Source organism: Giraffa tippelskirchi, chromosome 5 (genome assembly GCF_054371585.1).
Source record: "Giraffa tippelskirchi isolate mGirTip1 chromosome 5, T2T-mGirTip1v1.2.pri, whole genome shotgun sequence".
NCBI classification, from domain to species: domain Eukaryota; kingdom Metazoa; phylum Chordata; class Mammalia; order Artiodactyla; family Giraffidae; genus Giraffa; species Giraffa tippelskirchi.
Window position 1 is genome coordinate 19950497 of NC_137279.1, and position 24382 is coordinate 19974878.

Here is a 24382-nt window from a genome sequence, read left to right on the forward strand (position 1 = left end):
GCCACCTGATGCGAAGAACCGACTCACTTGAAAAGACCCTGTTGCTGGGAAAGACTGAAGGCAAGAGGAGAAGGGGACGACAGAGGATGAGATGGTTGGATGGCATCACTGACTCAAGGGACATGAGTCTGAGCAAGGTCTGGGAGTTTGTGATGAACAGGGAGGCCTGGCATGCTGCAGTCCATGGGATCACAAAGGGTTGGACACAACTGAGCAACTGAACTGAACTGAATTAGAAACCTCTACAGTGCTTAAACAAAAAAGCTCTGAAGGAGTTTAGTATCTCATATTTCTCCAGGTTAAGCTATTAGTGAATACAATGTGATCACTGAATGATCAAGTAATGTATTACATAATATAAATCAGAGGCTAGAAGCTGTCCCAATCTTTTTAAAATCAGGAAGTAACATAGGAAGTATCTATATGACCTTTTCCTTAAAAAAGTGGGGAGATCTGGCAACACTGAGGTACAGCTGGGAAGAGTACAGATAGTAATCATTACAGATGTCAGTCTGTCATAACCTATTTTCCTCTATTCTCTTACTTCTCCTATATATATTACCTGCTTCATTCTTGTTGTGAGCACCTGTAGGCCTTTGAGTAGACCCTTGATATACCCATGTATGCCATAAGAATTTAAAGAAATAATTCTGTGAAAGAAGTAGAAACTAAGCTGACTTCAAATAAAGGATGTTGATCAACAAACAGAGTTGATGGTAGGGCCTGAGAAAGAGAAAAGTAGCACAAAGTAAGGCAACGACAGGGGGAAAACACATGATATTGGTAAAGAGCCCACCTGCCAACTCAGGAGATGTAAAAGACGCAGGTTGAGGGCATGGTGACCCACTCCAGTATTCTTGCCTGGAAAAACCCCACAAAACAGAGGGGTCCGGTGGGTTACAGTCCATAGGGTCGCAAAGAGGACAAAATGACTGAAGGGACCTACACACCCACACATGCACACAACATGTACAGAAAGTAGAAGCCCACAAATTTTATCTAGAAGCAGCAATCAACAGTTATATAATCCAATCAGAGCGAGTGTGGCCAAATGCTTTGGAGTGAGAGTCAAATCCCAAGTGCTACAGCTTTGTACTGAGTCCTAAGCCAAATAACCTAAGATGTCTAAATCTGTGTCTCCTCAGCCACTGAGTTAATTAACATTCTTTATTTAAAGAAATAAAAAAGCATAGTTGGTACCTGACAATTACTAACTCTCTCAGCAGCACCCTAATTTCATAGCAGAAGAATTGGGTCAGAGGTAGTAAAGTGACTTGTCTAAATTCCCACAGCCAACAGGGGGATCAGAACTCTCTCTTTCCCCTATGACTCAGGCCAGGGTTACGTTTGCTCTTAAATCACAACATAAACTAATAAGAATAACTGTATTCAGACAACTGGGGTAATGTTGCAGACTAGGAGGAAGTGACATTATATAACATCAGAATTTAGTTATATAACATTAGAATTTAAGAAGTATTAAATTTCTGAGATAATTTTATACCTAGCTTTTCAATTATTTTTGATAATTATATATAACGAGCAGTTTTATCTTAGAAATATATACCAGGTTTATCTTACAACTTCAAAACATCTAAAATGGCAAATTTAGTAAAATGTTTAAAAATTCTTCCAGGCTGTAAAGAGTATTCTATTAATTAGGATTAGGAGGCTAATTAGGAGGCTATCTCTTTAGAACACAGTCTCACTCCTAAGCTTTGTAATAAAAAAACAAACTCATCAGCCTGCAACTACTTCTAAGTGAAGTTGAGTGCTATTTTTTCAGTATTCAACTTAAAAGATCTCTGGGCAGCAGACTCATATGTTTGTTTTATAATTGCCCGTTGAACTATGATAGTTTGTTTCCAGATGGTGCCCTTCCTTCAACCTGCACACAGTCTCTCCTTGTTTGCAGGCATTCAACCTCCTGCTGATGCCACTACCCCCACCCCTATTTAAGGCTACAGGGAGGAAATCCTAAGGAGATTTTCCCCCCTAGTCTCCAGCAAATTTTTGGTGACGTAATATGTGGGCTGAACTTGAGTCTCCTGAGAAAGAGAGGGAATCACTATTCAAGGGTACTGTATATACAATCTGGGTCAGCTGCAGCTGGTTTTACTGCATTTCTCCATGTGGCAGACAGAGCAAAGCCACAATGCTTTCTCTGCTGGATTAAAGACAGCCCGCAGACCAGGAACTTCCACTCTACTACTTAAAATTACATAGGTGGCTTGTCAAATTCAATTGATTAGTGCTGTAAGAAGAAAAAGAAGTTCCTTATTACAGCTTGGATTCAACGGTCCAAAACAAAAATGCAGTTGCCATTAAAGTCACAGACGAACAAACGTCTACACTGATTTTTAAAAGCAAGAGTAAGAGCAGCAAGTTTCTGGGCTTGCTTTATCAACAGATGCAAAAAGGTATTTTAATATTTCTTTTATTTTTATTTTAAAATTCTATGTATGCTGAAATGTATAATTGTTTTATATTTGTAGTAGAAATTTCAAAATCTCTTATTAATCAAAGACTTTTGGAACATACTACAATTTGCCTTGTCTGGAAAAGGTTTTGTTTTGCAACTTTATATAAAACTGGTCATTATATACTTTGTGATGATTAATGAATTATTTGAGGTTCAATTGAATGATATTTAGTGTGTATGTTTACAGACTAATGTATATACATTCTGGATTTCAAAAAACAAGTGCTTTAGTGACATTAGAAATTTTAACAATTAACATTAAATGTATACGATTTATTGAGCAATGATAAAAACAAAGGGATACAAACTAAATAGTTGTAAACATGATTAGTTTGTCTTTACAGCTACAGTGTGTATGCTAATGATTTACATGCACTGTTAAAATATCTTAAAGTAAAGCTACAAACACAATTAAAAGCATCAAATTAACTGCAAGGCTTTGCAAGGATACCCCAATCACAGCATAACCAAATAAAACCTAATATTTAGTAATCCTAAATATAAGAGTTTTAAAATAAGTGTATGGTATTTCTTGCTAAAACTCAAACTTTTAAGTAGTTTCTAAGTTTACATGTAACAGTACCTTAACTTGGGTAACAGAAATTAAAACTGCTACAACCGGAATTATGTGACAAACCAAAGCGATGGATACATTAAAAAGTCCTAAAACCTTACTACAGATTATAGTTGAGAAGAAATAAAATGTGATAGAAGTATTGCATAAGTGGTCAGCATTAACAATAGAAAATAAGAACCCAGAAGATATAATTACTTAAATACATAATTAAAAGACCAAAAGTATATAATATTTTTAGACAAATACAATTTTGGCCAATGAACACAATTCTTTAAATATTCTATCTAGGAGCTTTGTTTAACTGTATTACTAGACTAAAAATAAAATTACTAGTTACCAATAATGAGCTTTAAAACCAAAGACACTTAAGTTTGTTATGATTTGGGGGTTCTCTGTCCTTCTAAAAGAATCAAAGAAATTCAAGGTAAGAATCTTCAACAAGCAAAAAAATGGTAAAGCTAAGTAAGATTTCTTCAACTTTACTTTCATGTCCTTTCATTAAAGATTCAAAACTCTAAATACTGGGACAATCTCTGTTAAACATATTTTATAAGAAATTCTGATAAAATTTCCAAGAAATCCTGGATAAGAAATACTGTCATCTCTTTCTGTTCTGTTGCTGCCGCTATGGAAAGTACAGGACTTCAGTTAAACCTTGGTTCTTACGGAAGCCTTAAGCAAGCATTTAATCTGAAACCCAGATAACTATTTATCCCTTTCTTAAACATCTCCAGGGGATGAAATCGTTCTTGTGTCTCTTCCCAGAACATAATTCACAATCTAGAAGTTCTTTATCTAAGGTACCTTCAGTGCTTCATAAATTTAATTTCATTGCCTCATGCTGTTTTCACAGTGCATGACACTGCCAGTTAAATGCCTCTATGCGTTTACCATCTGAAAGGAAGTCACATCTTGACTTTCATTTCTTCTCCTTACTAACTGGCAATGTAGCAACTATGAAGAGAAATAGTACCAATAAAATTAACTCAAAGCATGGAAGGCTTTTTTTTCCCCCCCTAAAAACAACCCAGCAGACATAGATTTAAACTTAGGTATACTGTAACTAATTTACAACATTCTCGTGGGGCCTAGGAAAATTTTAACATATACAGAAAGGTTTTATGAGGTAACACAGATTTATGGATCTTTCACTTTAAAAACTGAACATATGTGGGAAAATATTAAATGAGAGAATGTTTTCATAAAAGGTAACAGTAAATGTATTTTAAAAACTCATTCTTTACTCATGACGTAGCTAGTCTACCACTTAAGAAATGTGGTTCCTTATTCAGCTTTAGGTGACAATGAAATCATGACTTTTGTAAAGGATAAGGAAATTGTATTTATTTTTTTTAAAAATAAACTTTTTGTTGTCCCCTTTAAATGTTAATCCTAGGTCAGATTCTCTTATGGTAGATGGTGATTCATCTTACGATTTAATCGTACAGGAACCCACAAAGAGCCAAGGCAGAATACAGCAAAAGGAAGCTATGGCTATTTTAATTTAGATTTGTATTTTCACATTTTTGTTCTTCCATAACAACACTGATACAAAGTTCCAGCAGACTTGGATTATATGCTTCTCAGTTCTACACAAATCTGTGTCTGGTAGGAATGTAAGTAAGATCTTCAGTCAGAACACTGCTCAGAGAAGTCTACATGTTTTGCAGTTTCACAGTACTTTCTGAATTTTCCTTGTTTTGGTAGCTTATTTCATAGTAGATTATTTAGATAAAATAATTTTCTATGATCTAAGAGTTTCCATTCCATTATTGAAGTGAAAGAAACGATTGCATCTGAACAAGGGCTGCATTAACTACCGGAGAAATGCTGTACGTTTACCCAGGAGGCTGATGGCTTCTATTTTACTGTCTACAGTTTTAAAAATAAACCATATCTAAATCCTATGAATCTGCAAGTGTAACAAGAAACATTTTACTGATTTTTGGTACAGGTAACTCCAATATAGTAACTTAAAGTCCTTTTTAAATAAAATAAATGACACTTGGTCTACATTTTCAACTGATGTCAGAAGGCAAAGGATGAAAACAAAAAATGAAAAGTATTCATCCAAGTGTGCTTCCGGCTATCTGTCAGCAAACAGAAGGCCTCTGACACAGATATGGAATATTATTATGCTCACCCCTCCTATCTTACTTTAGTAAAGGAGAAAGAATTCCCTGCACTCCATCCATTCTTTGCTTTATTTTCATTATCATTCCAGTTTGCTAACCTTACTCATTTGAAAACACTGAAGGAGTCATGGTTTTAGAAAGTAATAGTCATCTTTATGAGGGAAGCTTGTCAAAAAGGGGAAGCCCATCTTTATGACTCTAGTTGAAGAGTCCATATTTTATTGATACAACCTTTAATTTTAGGAGGGTTCATAATCAAGTCAGACATGTTACTATCAGCTGACAGAATACATATGGAGGGAAAGGAATGGCAGCAGAAAAGCTTGGGATATAAAAATGATCCACAAGTACTCTTGCATAATTTAAGTAATGGGTCAATATAAAGAGATACAAACCAGGAAGAGACTGTGAAAGACAAGGAACACAAAGTTAAGATTCTTCTGCAGTTATGACATGACTACGATAAAAGTCGCAGGTCTAGGGAGTTAAGAGTAGAAGATCTGAATCCCATCTGAGTGTTTCAGCTTCTCCAGGCTTATTCTCTGCAAAATGGTATATGTTTACATCCCAGTGCTGCTGTGAATGCAAACAGTTAATATGAGTTAAGCACTACATAAATATAAGGGATTGTTGTAGTGTTGGTGATAGAAAAAAGGACAGAATATGTTGCCATATGATACAGCTGTTAATGAAAAACACGAACCCTGGAGTCTTCTGCCTGGGTTCAAATTCTGGCTCCATGTCTTAAAAAGCAGTGTGATTCTGGGTGAGGTACTGATACTTAACATCTGGATGCCAGGTTTTTTCATTTGAAAATGAGGATAGTAATAATCTACCTCAGAGGGCTGAGGTAACATGTAAATGATTTAATGCATGTAAAAGGCTTAAACAATGCCTGGCACACGTAATAAAAATGAACCACTGTTACTGCTGCATTGCTATTTATTAGTAGCATCATAAACGATTTGGGACCTGGCTTCCCAAACCAAAAAACAATTGGGTGGAAAATGGGATAGCAAAGTTCTTGGTATATCCACTGCCATCCTTCAAAAACGGCACACAGGAATCAAGTTTGTAAGAGAGGAAGGTGGGCTATACTAACGACAGGATGACACATCCTACTCATTCTAACCGCTACTACTCTGCAGGGAGGTAATGAAAGAGAAAGGAAGCAGCTTTGCTTCCTGGAACTAGTTTTATTGTTTTCTAGAGTGTTTCGATAGATTATACCATAAAAAAATAAGCATTTATCTGTCACAGCAGAAGTGAAACATTCCAAGCACACATTTTAGCCTATGTGCCACTGCTACAAACACTGACTAAAGAGCCAGGGAACCTGAATTCTAGACCTGGTTCTAATATTATCTACTTGTGTGGCCTTGGCCTTCAACATGCCCATGGGAGCAGAGAGGTCTTAGATGATATGAGATGGTTGTCAAGGCACTTTCCAGTGATCAGATTCAACTACAGATGAGTTTCTTTCCTTGGTAATGGTTATAAAAAATTATTAATATTTTATGAAAATGCAGTTCAGTAGAACTTCTGTTAGAAGAATGAACCTGCTGAATCATATATAAACTTAGAGCACATATAGGATTATGATTTAGGAAACATGATTACCCACAATGATAACTATGAGCATGCTATCATTCCTAAACTCGTCACCAATCCCAAAAGGACATACTACGAAAACAAGCAAAAACTATGATGCTAAAACTTTCTGGTTTTACATTTGTCTAAAACTGTTTCTTTAATTTGACAGATAAAGGTAACAGAAGTGTCTTACTAGGGTCTCAAAAGCCCCAAGAGCATCTAACTATATGCCTCAACACAGGGGCACCAAGATCTGCTCACTGAGCTGGGGAACAAAAAGCATCACCATAAGATGGTAGTTGGAAAGCTCTTCTCTGAAACCTAATTTTCAAACAAATAGGAAGGCACTTAATATTGAATATAAGAAATTAATAACTTTAATTCTGGCCCCATTTATTAACACCAATAGATATTCAGTTTTTCCCTTAGATATTTTTTTAGATTACTGACTTAAAAAGTAGATTAATATTAATTCTTTTCTACTTCTTCCCTTCATTGGTTTGCTTTTTCTTTTTTAAAGATAGCATACAACCTCATTTCAAAATGAAGGCTTTTATCTGGACCTTAAGTGTGCTATTCTTCCTACTAATGGGCATTGGACATTGCAGAGGAGGACAGTTCAAAATTAAAAAAATAACCCAGAGGAGATACCCTCGCGCCACAGATGGTAAAGAGGAAGCAAAGAAATGTTCATACACATTTCTGGTACCTGAACAAAAAATAACAGGTCCAATATGTGTCAATACCAAAGGGCAAGATGCAGGTACCATTAAAGACATGATCACCAGGATGGATCTTGAGAACCTGAAGGATGTGCTCTCCAAGCAGAAGCGGGAGATAGATGTCCTGCAGTTGGTGGTGGATGTGGATGGAAACATTGTCAATGAGGTAAAGCTGCTGAGGAAAGAAAGCCGTAACATGAACTCCCGTGTTACTCAGCTCTATATGCAACTACTGCATGAGATTATCCGAAAGAGGGATAATTCACTTGAACTTTCCCAGTTGGAAAATAAAATCCTCAATGTCACCACAGAAATGTTGAAGATGGCAACAAGGTACAGGGAACTGGAGGTGAAATACGCTTCCTTGACTGATCTGGTCAATAACCAGTCTGTGATGATCACTCTGTTGGAAGAACAGTGCTTGAGGATATTTTCTCGACAGGACCCCCATGTGTCTCCTCCTCTCGTCCAGGTCGTGCCACAGCACATTCCTAACAGTCATCAGTACACTCCTGGTCTGCTGGGAGGCAATGAGATACAGAGGGATCCGGGCTATCCCAGAGATTTAATGCCGCCACCTGATCTGGTAACTTCTCCCACCAAAAGCCCTCAAAAGATACCACCGGTAACTTTCATCAATGAAGGTGAGTTACCTCTTACTGCTAAAAACGGAAGTACGAGATCAATATGTTTTATGGTTTATGAAATAATGCTCGTAATACATGCCTATCCTTCACTTTCGTGATGTAATTTTACATGAATATTAGATTTTCTGATTTTGTTTTCTATTAACCTGGAATTGTTCTTAGATACATCTCTCAGTCTTAACAGTTTCTAGAAACAGTATACTTTGTGAAAAAAGTAGTCATTCATCCAAATTCTTACAATCTAAATTATTAGCACTGAGACAGGAATGAGTCCACAATCCACTCCTAGCCTCTATGCCATCCTATTGGTCTCCAGCTAGGTCCTCACATTTGCTAAACACTTCTTTCATTTACCTCTTGCTGTGCTTCCTATCATTATCTTCCTCAGAAGGAACATGTAACAATTAGTTCTCACTCTCCTAAAGCCACCTTGGTGGTTCAGAGGTAAAGAACCCACCTGTCAATGCAGGAGACGTGGGTTCAATCCCTGGATCAGGAAGATCCTCTGGAGAAGGGAATGATGGTTGTCATTCCCAATACTCTAGTATTCTTGCCTGGGAAATCTCATGGACAGAGAAGCCTGGCAGGCTACCATCTACGGGGTCGCAAAGTGTCAGACTTAGCGACTAAACAACAACAGTAGCTCCTGAAGCTTAGAATTAACCTCCTCCTATCTCCACTCTCAGCACATGCACCACCTACTGCTGCTGTGCTGAGATTAAGTCTACTCAGTCCTAGGCTCCTTGTGCTTTCCTATCTTGAAAACATTTGCATAAAACCCAGGCCTCTTGCTCTCAGTCTCAAGAAGAAGAAAAGGTACGCTGTGCTTAGTCACTCAGCTTAGTCCAACTCTTTGTGACCCCATGGACTGTAGCCCGCCAGGCTTCTCTGTCCATGGGGGTTCTCCAGGCAAGAATACTGGAGTGGGTTGCTCTGCCCTCCTCCAGGGGATCTTCCCAATCCAGGGATCAAACCCAGGTTTCCCGCATTGCAGCAGGATTCTTTACTATCTGAGCCACCAGGGAAGCCCAAGAAAAGGTATCCATCTCACCTATTTTTCAAAGCTAAATACCTTGTAACCATGTAAGTATAAATAAGTCTTCAATACATAAAAATCCTGAGAATTGATCCTAGTATCTCTACCTCTAATTCCATCCCTTCCTCCTTTCATTCATTGTCAGTCACTGATCAAGGTGTCTGCCACAAAAAGATGAATAAGTCATCTTTGTTTCAGTCTAGTAAGCTCACTGCTAACTTTCTGAATACATTTATTTACACATACATCCAATTTCTCATAAGCTATTCTCCTGAATTTTTACAAATTGATTTGTTTTATTAAAGGGAAAGACCCAAAGGCCCAAAAGTAAAAAAAAAAAAAATTTAATTGTAGTTTATTCACTTATTGAAAAGGCAGGACAAAAGACTGCAAGTAGACTAAGAAATAATTTAAAAAAAACACAGAAAAAAGACAAAAGACTAGAAGTATGTACATTGCAAAGTGCTCGCGTCTTTCTGTAGCAGGGGACATCACTGACCATTCACACATCTGATTTCTTGGGTATCCAGATCATAATACTCTAACTCTTCCTACTTCTCTAGGTCCTTCACTGGCATTTTCTTCCTTCTCCTATGACTTAAAAAGGCTTTCTCGAAGATGCTCTGTTTTATTAGTGGTCTCACACTCCTTCAAGGCTACAAGCATCACCTCTGCTCAGATAACTCCTGCATGGAGCTCTCCCTCCTGATTCTAACCAAAGCTGGATGTTTGCACCTGAATATTCGATCATTACCTCACATGCTGCTGCTTCCCCTACTGAAATGCCTTCTTTCATCTTATCTGTCAACCTGGCAGATTTCAAGACTTAGCTAAAATAGTGTCATAAATGTTATACCTACTCAGATTCAAACAAATGTATCTAGAAGGCTCCCTCCCCAAACTGCTGACAATGCCTTGAACATGTTTTTTTTCCATTATACTACACTGAAGTTATTTGTCTGCATGCCTGTCTCCCTGTTAGACTGCTGTTAGACTGAACATTTCTGGAAGAAAGTGAATTGTCTTTTCATTTTTCTATCTCAAACATCTAGCCGGGATTAGGTGTGGCATGTTGTATTCTGCATATTGTAAGCACTACAATACATACTTGAGGAATGAATACATAAATTAGTAACTAAACCCTAAAACAATCTTTCCCGCAAACTAGAATTCTCCTTTGAGAAATAAGTCAATTATTATTGTAAAAACAATAATTACTGAAGAAAATCTAGAAAATACTAACAAACTTTTAAAAATGCTTGCGGAATATCCAAATACTCAGAAGTAAACTATAGTAATAGTAGTTTACTTCTGAAAACACTTTGGTAATAACCTTCAAGTCTTTCTCCCCCGCCACCCCCATAAACATGGTAACCAATATTCTTGTAACTTTAAAAATTAACTTTCATTTTTCCCCTCTATAATTATACTCTTAGGACATAAATTTCTGTAAATGAAACTGACAGGTAAATGGATTCTGACTCCTCTATTTTGGCATATTTTACCACCCATTTCAGAATCTGTTTGGCTCATCTTTGACTTTTGCCTCCTGTCCCATGCATGGAGTCAGCTGAGTTCTATCTGCGTTGCTTTTCAGTCGTTCATGGATGTGTTCCTCGTTTCTATTCAGAGCCAGAACTCTACCTTAGATCCACATTATCTGTGAACGCAGAGAGTGGACAGAGCGTCCTGGATCACTAACTGGGTGACCTTAGCGGGGTGGAAGGGGTTGCTCTGTGTCTCAGTTTCCTCATCTGTGAAGTGGGGATAATAACAGTATTTACCACACTTGAGGAGTCATCAGAACAGTGCACCTGGCATTCAAACATTATTCTTACTAAGAATTATAGAACAGCGTGCCAACTGATCTCTTTAACTCCATTTTCTTTTTCTGTCAAAATATATTCTACACTGCCAACAGATCTGCCTCAAATTTCCATCCTCACCACATCACACGCCTGCCCAGCAGGTCCTTACTACAAACAGAAAACATCCAGTTTGCTTAGCCTGGGGAAGATTAATATCCTCCTCAAAAGAATCAACCCCACTTCTTTAGCTTTCCTTCTATTGATTTCTTTCATAAAAACCATCTGCTTCAATAAAATAAATCAACTCAATGTCTTCTAAATATTTTCCATGCATTCTCCCTATTCAAATTGTAAGGCTCAGACTATAATACCATACAATATAATAGCAAGTCCTTCTTGAAGCCTCTTTGACTTCCCCAGGCTTGAAGTGATTGTTCCTACATGAATGTCTCTACAATCTGTAACAAAGACACGATATTTCTTATAATCACTGCTGAATTATCAGGTATCTTCACATGTACACACAATACTTATGTATGCACACCTAAATAAAATGCCTTCAGTCTATAGTACAAGCTCCTTCATGGTAGGTGGATATTGTGTCCTTTGCAGATGCTAAATCAATGAGGATTAACTTGATATTATATTTTTATAGAGCTTCTTAAAAATGTCATTCCAAAGACCTTCATGAAAGTACTTTAACACATTCTATTCTACTGCAGTAATTCATTTTATGTTGTTGTAACCGTCAGAAACAACAGGCTAGTGAACCAGTAAATTGGGCAAATGATGATCATTATTAAGATCTCCATGCCCTCTGATTTCCAAGGGAATCATGTGTGTGGAATGATCACCTGGATATATAAAGAAAGAAAAAAATTTTTTATATTCTCTTAAAAAATGGATGTCTTGTCTAAGCCTTTAATGTATGCAATTTATCAGTAGTTTTTACATATAATTTATAAATAAACATAACTCAAGTGTGTGAAATTTTTTTTTTAACTGATGGGATGTATAGTCACATAAGTATGGGGATGACTGCCATGGAGTATCTTAATTTGATGGTTATCACCAGTTCTAGAAGAAATGATTATTCACATATTCATACAACGACACACTAATAAGCACGCTTATGGAAAATGAGACACATCAGTTCTAGGTTTTACTAGACACAGAGCTGTAGTGCCAAAAAATCCAGTATTACAGAGTTAAATCTCATGCTAAGGATTTAGCATATCAAAGGTCCCATTAAACAGACTTGCTTTAAAAGAAATAATGGTGTATATATCCCAAATAAACCAATCCTTAATGTAAAAATGAAGCATGGGCATAACTTTTTCTGTTATACATTACTTATATGTTGTTCTAAGCAAACATTAACTTTTTATTTTTTTCTGTAAATGCTGGTCTCTGAAACTCAAGGACATTAATTAGCTACAAGGGAAACTGCACAGAATTAAGGAAATTTGTTTTCTTTGTTATTGACCCTGGGTAAGTCACTTTGCCTATCTGTTTTTCTCATTTGTACAACAAGTACCGGTGGGACTGGAAGACTCTAATACCTCTTTCTACTTCTAGTATTCTGTGATTCTTATCAAATATAAACTACTACAAGCAACAACAGACTTGCTATTTTTTCTTTATATATAATGTGCTAAAATCTTTGTTCATATTATTCCTATGTCAGACTGGAAAATATGTCAGCTGTTTGGGTACTTGAACAAAAAGGGCAAACATGGATGTCTATTGCTGAACTCACATATGCTCCTGGCACCAAGAATTTCATATTACTGCCCTCTACATGTAGGTACATGGTCACTCTAAACCCTTTAAATGAATAACGTGTATGTATAATTTAAAAAGTGTCCTAGGCAATCACAGAAAGTCAAATACTATACAATTAGTCTACATAAATGTGCAGTATCTACAGTAAGTTCACAGAGATAGAAAGTAGAATGGTGGCTACCAGGGGCTGGGGGAGAGGAAGATGCAGAGTTGTTATTTAATGGGTACAGAGTTTTAGTTTTCCAAGAGGAAAAGAGCTATGGAGATTAACCGTAAAGTAATGAAAATGTACTAATGCCACTGAACTGTATACTTAAAGATGGTTAAGCTGGTACATTTTATGTTATATATACCTTACCAGCATTTTTAAAAAGGTGTCTTAATGACAGGCAATTTTGTATTTTCATTTAAGATGGTTATAAGAAAAGTGCCCCTCAAGAGAATAAACTCACTATGAGCTTATGGCAAATAACAGAATATTTTTGTTCGTTTACAAGAAATAACCCCCAGAAAAATTACTTTCCCTCTACCTGAAAAACAAAATGTTTGGGAATGTAACTATACACTTGGCAGATTGCTATCAAAAAATTCTTAACTGGTAATGTTGTTCATTGTACATTCTGGGTTAGTCTTTAATAAAAGAAAACACTTCCCTTTTACAGATGGCATATTTATAAGTTCATTCCTTGTAGGTAAATGAAGTTGAGAAAAGTTCCTTCATAGTATGTTAGAGAATAGACCTGCATACCAGGAAATCTGGATTCTGGCAAGGCTCTTCTGAGGCTCAGTTGCTTCTTTTGTAAGAGCTTGTTGTCATGATTAAATGAGGTGATGCAAGTGAAAATAAGCTTTGTGTATGCTCTGACCATCCTTGTCATATTTTTTTGGAGTGTACTTTCCAATATATGCCTTGCCATGTATGGGAATATAAAAGGCAATCTTATAAAGTTAAATTTGAAAAGCAGTCATTAGAAACTAAAAACATGCTTTTTAGTGAGTAATAAGCTAATTTTCAATTCAATTATTTATAATGCTTCCCATTAGTAAATTTTAAAAATGCAGCTGATTTCAGTGGAATACTTATATTAACACTTAAACCAACAAAAACTAAATTAAAGAGGACAACTGGTTGAGCAAAGGGGCTGAAGTATGTTTCTATTAACCAGTTATGAAGAACAATCGGTATATTCTTAAGTAACTTCAGTGTAAGAGCTCAGGTTGCTAACTGCATTTTAAGCTTATAGATTAATAAACAAAGTAATTCATATTTTTATAAGAGAATCTATTATCACTTTAGAAGGCATTAGCCTCAAATCTCCCATTTCAGAAGTGAATATATTTATCTTATACTTAACTCAACCCAATTAAAAAATTTACCCCTCGAAAGATTTTACTTGCTGACCAATTATCTGAAAGTTCTAAGTTGGTTATCCCTTTCGTCCTACTTCTCCTATCACGAAGAACACAGCATTGGGACAAAGTAAGGAAATTATTCAGAAATTCAACAACAAAAAGAAAAGGATTTTCCTCTCAACTTAAGTAATTAAACAGTTTCTTTATAGAAAGAGGACAGGTATGTTAAATAAAGACGGTTTCCAGTAAAGGTGCTATTCAAAGTATGAAATCTTTTTGTCTTTTTCAACCCACTGTTCTGTTCAAAACGTGGGTTCTTCTTAAAAAAATACATGTTGTGAAATATGTGGCATGAATGGTCAGTATTTTTCTTTCTATGATGAATCAGACCTATTATCTGGACTTTGTTAGTCTTATACAAATTTTAATCACCAAATAAACTGAGGAAGAAAGAGACTGGCCCTTCAAATTCAATGCACAGAATTCCATTTTTACGTTTTGCGAAGAATCCAACTGTGTCATAGAAAACAACTATTTCAAGATTACTCAGTGCAAGTCACTGATGTAGAAAATGAACTCATGGTTAGCAGGAGGGAAAAGTGGGGGAGAGGGGTAAATTGGGAAATTGGGATTGACATATACACACTACTACATATAAAACAGATAACTAATAAGAACCTACCATACGGCACAGGGAACTCTACTCAATACTCTGTAATGACCTATATGGGAAAATAATCTTAAAAAAAAATAAAAAGAATGGACATATGTATATGTATAACTGATTCTCTTTGCTGTATACCTGAAACTAACACAACACTGTAAATCAACTATACTCCAATAAAAATTTTTAAAAGGTTGTAAGCAAAAGGTTGTAATAAAATTCCTATTTTGAAAGAAAGGTACTCCTAGTCTGTACCTGTAAATAACTAATAACAAATTCCTGAATCATATCATAGATAAACAAATTACTTAATTTCTGATACTACACAAACCAGCAAGTTAAACTGGGAAACTGGCCTCTCAAAAATAAAGCTGGTACTTCTTTACTAGTCATTTAAGAATGCCTGGGAAGCATTTTTTATGGTAAAGAGAAAGCAGTAGAACATTTAATATAAGAATGATCTATAATCTAATCCTATAGCAGAAAATAAATAAGATATGCAAGTAATAATGAGAAAATATTTCTGCCAAGATCAACAGTATACACTGGGCTAAGACAGGTTAATGGTTTATTTATAAAAATAAATATAAACAAACACTAAATTCTGATACTTCTTAGCTTTACTGAGGAGGAAAAAAATAGCTGCAAATACTGCTAACTTTATCCACATGTCTCAGAAAAGAATTTCTACCACATTTTCCTAAGCCTTTATATCCACCAAGTCTAACAAGCATCCAAATTACAAACATGAAGCTCACTACAAAAAAGTGGGTTGAAAATTAAAATTGAAGATAATTTTAAATTTGCATAAACTGAAATCTTATAAAATCAAAGCTGGATCTAGAAAACCCAGGAATTCTCCAATTTGTTTAAATATCTGAGGGTCTATTAAACAGCAGAAGAGAAACAAATTGCATTCTACAAATATTCAAAGATTCAAAACCCTGATGTTTATAAATGTTTTACAGCAATTCAAATAATCTAATGAAAGTCCAACTTGTGAATATATATAGTAAAATATAAAATGTAAACTGTCAAAATTATACTCAAATGAGTACAGAGCAAACATTTACAAAGATGACATTCACAGAAGAAGCACACTTATGAAATGAGAGAAATATTTGTATGTATTGCAACAAAAACACTTTATGTGTGCATTAACTGTAATACTGATGTAAGTTTTAAAAACAGTGCTCCTCAGATATTCTTGACTGTTCTGAAAGTGACAACTTAGAAAAAATCTGGTTAATTTTGTAAACAACTATGACAACTGCATTCTCAGACTGAAGAAATCAATTTCAACCCTGCAGCTGACCTCAAGAGCTCTAAGAGCCACCCTCCACCACAGACATCTCAGACATGCTGAACTCCTAACTCCCCTGGTTCATCAAGCTCTCTTCTGTCTCCATGCCTCAGCAGATGGAGCCAACACCATGGCATCCCCACAAGTCTGAGTTAGCCAGTTCTTAGCCAGGTTTCCTGTGTGCCCTGCTGACTATCGGAGGACTCATCAAGCTAGAGTGGAGTCTTCTCTCCCCACTTCCCCCTGGACTCTATGGCTGTTTTTCTATCCCTGGAGCCTAACACAGTTTCCAGCCTATTGCAGATGCAGAAAAGACAGAACCAAGGAAACCACTGTGGCTGCCAGGAATCGTTTAATTCAACAAATATTTGAGCACTGAAGTGAGTTAAACTAGATACACAGTTAAACTGGATATAAAAACTACAGTTCTCACTCACAAGTAAACAAATAAAACACGTTACCATGCATTACACAAAATAATCTAAGACTGGACCTGGAAATCATACTTCATTTAAACTTCTCTACCCTTCTCTGACTTGACTACAGTGCATGCTTCTGTAACATGAAGTAGCTCATACATGACTGGTTAAAAAAAAATGGTGAATAACATCAGTAAAACAAAGTGGTCAAATTGGTTCACATGGGATTTTATCCAAGCATAGTAATGTCCTGTGCCACAAGTAACTGCAGATGAACACAAAGTATGCTAACAGCTAACATTAGCTGTTATTTTTAGTGCGTGATTTTGCAGAAACATGAGGTTTTTCAGGAATACATTATTCTTCTATAATAGAAATGACTGTACATTCAGCTTTGAATAGCCACATTAAATCTGTTAATAAAACAAACATATTTATTACACCAGCCACTTAAATTATTAAATAAGTTACTACTATGTGTAAAGGTCAGCAACAAAGAAGAAAATGGAACTAAGTTACTGATGATGACTATTTTATTAAGCACTATGTTAAAGGCTATGAATACTTTGTAATTTAAATTCAATAACTGAGAAGGTAGATAGGTAAAAATAATTCACATTGCATTTAAATGGAATGTGACCTAATTTACAGCTAGTGTGTAAAGGGCAAACATTATTTTTAGAAGAGCCCTCCCTAGCTTAAGAAACCATTTATGAGCTTTCACAATCTAACCAATATCCTCAAGACTATAAAAGCATAAATTCTTAACAAAATTTTAACAAACCAAGCTATATATAAAAACGATAATATAACATGACCAAGTTGAGGTTATCCCAGGAATGAAAGGTTGGTTTAACACTAAAAATACAATCAATAGAATTTATCATATTAACAAATAAAAAAAGAAAAACCATATCATCATGTCAGTAGATAAATAAAAAGCCTTGACAAAATTCTAAATCCATTCATAGTAAGAGCTCTCAACAAACTAGAAATAGAAGGAACAAGAATTTTTAAAGTAGTTATTACAGTTTAAAGGAAACTATGTCCATAATAAATGCAAGACTGGAATCTCAGAAGAGAAATAAAAACGATAAAAAATAATCTAATTGAAGCTCTAGAACTAAGAAATTTAATACTTAAAATAAATATAACCCAAGAAAGGCAGCATTACGTATTTCCAGTTTCTATAAATTTTTAGTAGCAATCAGTAGTGCTTACAGTCATTATAATTTTTAAAAACCTGAAACAGAGAAATATCAATGAAACACAATAAAAATATGGACTAGAGAAATCGATCATCTCTTCCTTTTGTGTGTGGTTTTCAATTTCCCTGTATTTAAAATGTGAACGAAACTTTGATTCATTTGCCTAACAAAAAATTGACAGTCTACTTAATAGTTCAAACAGTGATGACATGAAGTCAGAAGAAAAACAAAAACAGTCTCCATCCTTAAGGAATAATCTAGAGGGAAGAGTTTACAGTTTCTAAGAATCCCTTCTAATGATGTAGCTGTGTAACTATTTATTTAATGAGATTAATTCTACCCCAATAAGGCCCCATAAGGGACCTTGTATATACTTGGCACAGTACAGAAAACACATTTCTCAAAATTTCAACAATCCTATTATCATTACAGTACAGATTTTCTTGTATGAATTTTACTTGACTAAACTCTCACACAATTTCTAAAAATTCTACATATCAGAACTTAAAAATGTTTAGTAAAATATAAAATTTGACAACTGAAATTTCTATACTCATTTGGTTGTACTTTAGGGTATCTTAGGGTTGATCTTTAGGGTAATTCTTATTTCTGAATCACTTAATATTTTGACATGCTTATTCAAAAATTCAAAGCGTCAAAACACTGGAGAAGGATGAAATTGATGAATGCTCAGTAAACTAGATGCTATCTTTCAGATCAGAAATACAGAAATCACAAGTTCAACAGTCAGATACTCTACAAACGATTTTACATAATGTTCTGTCATTTTATAATATATGAAGAACTTAACAGTGGATTAAAAAATAGGGAGTGAACTCATACAACTGTGAGATAACATGGGAACAACTGTAGCATAACAGTTCAGAGCATGGGTTCTGGGGTTAGAAAAAAGTGGGCTTAAGTCTAGGGTTTAAAAACTAGTGAGTTAACTGTTTCATCTATAGAACATCTGTAAACTATCAGAAGGTTATTGTGTAGATTAAATAAGAAAATTACTGTTAGTCATATAAATTGATACAACACTTTAGAAAGGCATGTTGCCAACATTCCTAAAATGTATTCTTATGAACTGTTGTATGAGGGAAAAATTTAAAAGATTCCAAAAGCTTGGGAGACTGGTTTATTTCAGGGCATCTCAGTCTTTCATATGTGAATGTATACTGTGTTTCTGAAAGGGTAATATAATATTTAGCAGTTCTAAAACTTACTTGACCGTGGTATGCCATTTTCACTCAGTATTTCAAGGGACTAGTGTGATCCACTGAAATCAAATTTTGGTCACTATAAACTGGACCCCATGAAGAACTGTAAAACTGTTCACACACTTTTGATCTAGCAGATCAATCCTGCAACATTTTCATAAGTATGAAGAAATGAAGTCAAAAAGAAGACACTATGTACAGTGTTACTTATAACAGCAAAAATCAGATGAAACTTCAGTGTCTAATGGCAGAGGTAAACACGATACATCAACATCAAAGATTGTGTCTTATAGTTACTGTAAGTGCTAGAATGGAGACTATAGTCCCAATGGAAATGTTTGTTGAAACAAAAAGACAGAATCCAATTTTCTATGAGTGTCAGAATTATAACAATACACAAAATATATGTATTTGGACAAAGACTTGCAAGAACAGTGGAAAATCAAGTTAATGTTCCAGATAGTGGGACTGGGGGTGGGTAATTCTTTTATTTAGATTCTTTTTTTTTTTAATTTAGTTTCTTTAGCTTTTAGAGGTTTGTGTACACAATACATTAAAAATGGTATCTGTAAAGAAAGATACAATGGTAAGACTCTTGACTAAAAACTACTTTAATATGGCTCTTTTCCTATTAAGTTTCCTGGCAATCAAAGCAATTTTAATTACAGGACCATACAAAGATTGTCAGCACGCAAAAGACGCTGGACATTCAGTCAGTGGGATTTATATGATCAAACCTGAAAACAGCAATGGACCAATGCAACTATGGTGTGAGAACAGTTTGGATCCTGGGGGTTGGACTGTTATTCAGAAAAGAACAGATGGCTCTGTCAACTTCTTCAGAAACTGGGAAAATTATAAGGTAAATCAGTGATTCAGCCCTGGGGGAAGAGGTAGAACAAAGCAGCTCCTGCAAAAATAGTCATTCTATACAATAAATAAGATACACAGCTAAAAAATCCCTCTTTGTATGTTTTTCATTATCTGCATTTGTCCAAAAGACAATCCTCATCTTTGGTTTCAAGTCAAAATTAAAATGTAAAAAGGAAACTAAAGATGTACTTTAAAATGTTCCCTTTCAGTCTGGATGATTTACACATATATTTAATTCTTTGCAAAGACTGATCCTGATTTCATTTTCTAGGAAGACAACTGCTTTTTTGTTCATGACCACATCTGCACCCATTATCAAGTATATTTAATCGGAGGTAAACAATCTTAGAAAAAAGGTCATGTTTTGGAAGTCCTATTAGACTCTGTATTATTGCTTATAATAATGAGACATTAATATATCCATGTAAGAAGTTGTATAAATCTCTAAACAAGTAACAAGTGAAAGAACACAACCTCTTTGAAAATACATTTAGTATTAAGATCAGGTTTATCAAACTTATAGTCTGCTGCATACTTGCAATGGCAAATATTTACAGAAATAGGATAGTTAATTTGTTACTTTCTTCAAACATTAACCTACAATTTTTCAAAGGGACTCTGAAGATTACTATTTTATCATCTTACATTTACTAATTTTATTTTTAATAGAGCTAAAGAAGATAATTTGTTCTAAAACAGATACTACCATTTTTACTGAGTATCATAAAAAATGTTAGATGTACTATTTATTTGACTATGGTGGAGACAATACCTATATACTTGTACAACAAAAATTTGTTTCTTTGTATGAGTATGAAAGAAATCAGGAACACTTTTCGAGGGTCTGGGTAGTGTACTAGTTAATGTTTTTAGTTTCTATGAATAATTTCAATTCTGCTTTTATCTTATTTGTAGACTTTGGAGTTAGTTGTGCAAATAAATGCTGACAAATTGAGAGAAAGCAAAACAAAACAAAGTGATTACGTGGGACTTCAGTAGAACAGGTGATCTACAAAAATGGAAGAGTACATTATCACTTAAATGGTCAATATCTTTATCACTTAAATGGTCAATATCTTTAAGCTATCAGGTGTTTAAAACATCTATAAAATGGTTACTATCTCTACACTTATTCATGTATGCATGTTCTTTGTTTAATAACAGAAAGGATTTGGAAACATTGATGGAGAATATTGGCTTGGACTGGAAAATATCTATTTGCTTAGCAATCAAGATAATTATAAGTTATTGATTGAATTAGAAGACTGGAGTGACAAAAAAGTCTATGCAGAATACAGCAGTTTCCGCCTGGAACCGGAAAGTGAATTCTATAGACTGCGTCTAGGGACTTACCAGGGGAATGCTGGGGACTCCATGATGTGGCATAATGGTAAACAGTTCACCACTCTGGACAGAGATAAAGATATGTATGCAGGTGAGTGAGAAAAAACTGATGCGTGTTCTTTGCAGGATCACCACTTTCTACGCACTAAATAGAACCCTGTTATAAAGTATATGCTACTGAAGTCTTTTCAGAAAAGTTGTTTCGGACTCAGTCAAAGGGAATACAACCTGCTGAAAGGAACAGCTTTTTAGGAGCTCTTCTCTAAGGCAATCCCAAAGCGTGAACTCTGTGAACAAGGTCCTGCTATTCTAACCTGATGGGATGGCATGGGAAACAAAACACAGTTGTGTTATTTCCAGAAATAACAAATAACTTGCAATGGCCTAAAACTGCTAACAAATCCCACTGGACACCTACCATGTGGTAGGCACTGTTGTGGGCTCTGAGGAACACGGCAGTGAACAAAGTTCCTGCCCTTTTGGAACTTACTTTCTGGAAGGAAACAAAATGATTTCTCAGGTAGTGACAAGTGCTTTAGGAAAAGTAAAACTGAATAAGGGGACAGGGACAGGTGCCATTTTATGTGGGTTGGACAAAAAGATAACATTTGAACAAAGTCCTGAAGGGAGCGAAGGAAGCGAGTCATTTGGGTACAGGGGCTAAAGGCACTTTTTGGTAAAGCTGACTAGCAAGACAACTGCAGCAGGCGGTACAGGATCAGCAGAAAAGCTTTATTCAGAGGAGAAATATTCTCTTTACAAAGACTCAATTAGGTCATCCACATAATGTAATTTTTAATTTAATTTTCACATACTTTTTGCCTTTTTAGCTTAGGTTTCTGGCTCTGATAAAGAGATATCTCCTGAAAATTGATTTATTTTTACATTGAGCTGTGTTATGGCGAGCAGCACACAGGTCTCTATTTCACTCTGGCAAAAGAGGAAAAAGGAAGACAGATTTGACCATAATATATGCCTTATTTACAGAAACTCATTTGATTGTGAATAGGAGGCCTGGCGTACTGCGGTTCATGGGGTCACAAAGAGTCGGACACGACTGAGCGACTGAACCGAACTGAACTGAGTACTATTTTATATATAGATTTTTTTGCTATTTTGAAAATCAGTTTTACCCAACTTTACTCTCTTTAGCAACTCCATATCTTTTCCCCTCCCAATCTCTCCAACCTCTCTCTCTTACATACAAACACTACTTGCATTTTATTTACCCTGCCTCCCAGAAAAGAAAATCACTCATAACAACAAAAAAAGCACGTGCTAATAAGCAAAGAGCAAAATAAAAAAGGCAGTTCAAGTGATCTTTCAAGTAGCTGATACTCAAGCAACAATAACAGGATAAATGAAAAAAACAACACTGTGAAGATAAAGGTTAACTGAAATCAGTATGAAAAACTCAAAGTAGAATAAGTTTTTGATGGTTTACCGAGTACCACACTGAAAAGAAACTTTTACTCTGATGTCTATATTTTTTTCCTCAAAGGAAACTGCGCCCACTTCCATAAAGGAGGATGGTGGTACAATGCCTGTGCACACTCTAATCTCAATGGAGTCTGGTACAGAGGAGGCCATTACAGAAGCAAGTACCAAGACGGGATATTTTGGGCAGAATACCGAGGTGGCTCATACTCCTTGAGAGCAGTTCAGATGCTGATAAAGCCTATTGACTGAAGAGACACAGTCTCCAATTTAAATGACACAGAACTCTATTTTTCAGTTCCTAAAAATGTAAATGTTACATGTACATTATTTTGCACAATTCATTTCTACAGATATAGTTTTTTAAGTGAATTTTTACTGTAACTATAAAAGGGGATTTATGAATATAGTTTCATCTTCCCTTAATATACTGTAGAAGATTATCTGTATCTATAATCCAAGTAATTTTAAAAATATTATTGACTGAATACAGGCAAAGTTTGTCTTCTAAAATGTAAATTATTTGTTACAATGTAAAACAAATTTTAGCTTTATTTTAAATCAAAATTCAATACATGTCAAGATCCTTAACAATTTATTTAAAGCCTTTATGAGAATGCTGTACTTCCAACGGAAAAATAATTTTAAGATTTCAGCAACATCATATATTTTATTTATAAAAAATATAGACAGGAAATTAGAAAAAACTCTAGTTTTGCCAACAGTTTGCATTGAATAAAAGTTATTTCAAATTGAGTTTATGCCTTTCATATGAAATGATTAAATTTGAATTCTTGACAATATATTTTATGTCAATTTCAAAAAGAATGAAGAAATCCACAAAATTAAGGTACATATTTTTAAAAACAAAAATAATGTATACAGTATTTAAATGACCAATTTATAGAAACAGAAATATACAAATGAATTTTTCAATGTTACCTTCGTATGATTTCATATGAATACCAAAATTTCCTAAAACCAACTTTATGTTTTTATATCAGTAAAACATTGATATTACATATGTGCAGAATATTTGGTGAGTCAATGGTTTTACAGAACTGAATTACAACTCTAAGCTTATTTATTAATACTTTTCCCTCCCTAATTTACTGATCTTAACTATTTAGAAAAAGTTTATCTGCTAGTCAAGTCAGAAAGTTTGGACAGCTTTACAAGCATTACTGCATACTTATGGGTGGGACTAAAACAACTTCAACCAGCTGTTAGATATTTTTCCAATACTGAGATTCAACAGTTTCAGAATGGAATCCACAGGGGTTTCACTTGTCCAAATGGCTAATTCCAGTGTGTGTGTCTTTAGCTCATCCTTGCAACTAACAACTTTACTACCAATCTTCTAGAACAATTATCTTCTAGAAATATGTTCTGCTTAGAGCAGATCTTCCCTTAACTCATTTGTGAACTAAAAATTTTAGAGGAATCTCTTGAGACTTTTGCTCAACCCGTCAGAACTGAAGATAATTATCCGCACAACTTTAGTCCATCAACATCAAGTCCAACGTTTCCACTCTGCCACATCTCAAAACTTCTGGTGAAAGAAGGTAAGAGAACATCAAACCTATAGTGATGTTATTTTCTGCTTTATCTATGGTCATTTTGGAATGGTTTTCAAGTCCCTCTCCACTACCCCTAGAACCATAAAAATCCACTAAAAAATTTCTGGGAGAATTTAGGCATCTAATTGTTTTATCAAATCTTAATTGAATAAAACTTTACTAGGCATTCCATTTACTTGCAGAACTACAGCAT

The 24382-nt window shown here is 35.0% G+C and overlaps 2 protein-coding genes across 17 annotated transcripts in view; one reads left to right on the plus strand and one right to left on the minus strand.

The window, feature by feature from the left end:
- Nucleotides 1-24382, minus strand: part of RALGPS2 (Ral GEF with PH domain and SH3 binding motif 2) — a 163675-nt gene that overhangs the window by 40521 nt on the left and 98772 nt on the right. The gene's annotated exons all lie outside the window — the stretch shown is intronic.
- Nucleotides 1982-23365, plus strand: ANGPTL1 (angiopoietin like 1). Its single transcript, XM_081485985.1, has 5 exons — nt 1982-2420; nt 7308-8153; nt 19624-19817; nt 20993-21263; nt 22674-23365. The coding sequence occupies exons 1-5, from the start codon at nt 2411-2413 to the stop codon at nt 22859-22861; spliced, it is 1509 nt and encodes a 502-aa protein (XP_081342111.1). The 5' UTR covers nt 1982-2410; the 3' UTR covers nt 22862-23365.

Bases quoted from the DNA above. Each gene is read 5' to 3' on its own strand.
- ANGPTL1 (XM_081485985.1), top strand. The intron at 8,154-19,623 runs GTGAGTTACCTC...TTTTAATTACAG, and splicing joins GGTAACTTTCATCAATGAAG to GACCATACAAAGATTGTCAG. The intron at 21,264-22,673 runs GTGAGTGAGAAA...TTTTCCTCAAAG, and splicing joins AGATAAAGATATGTATGCAG to GAAACTGCGCCCACTTCCAT.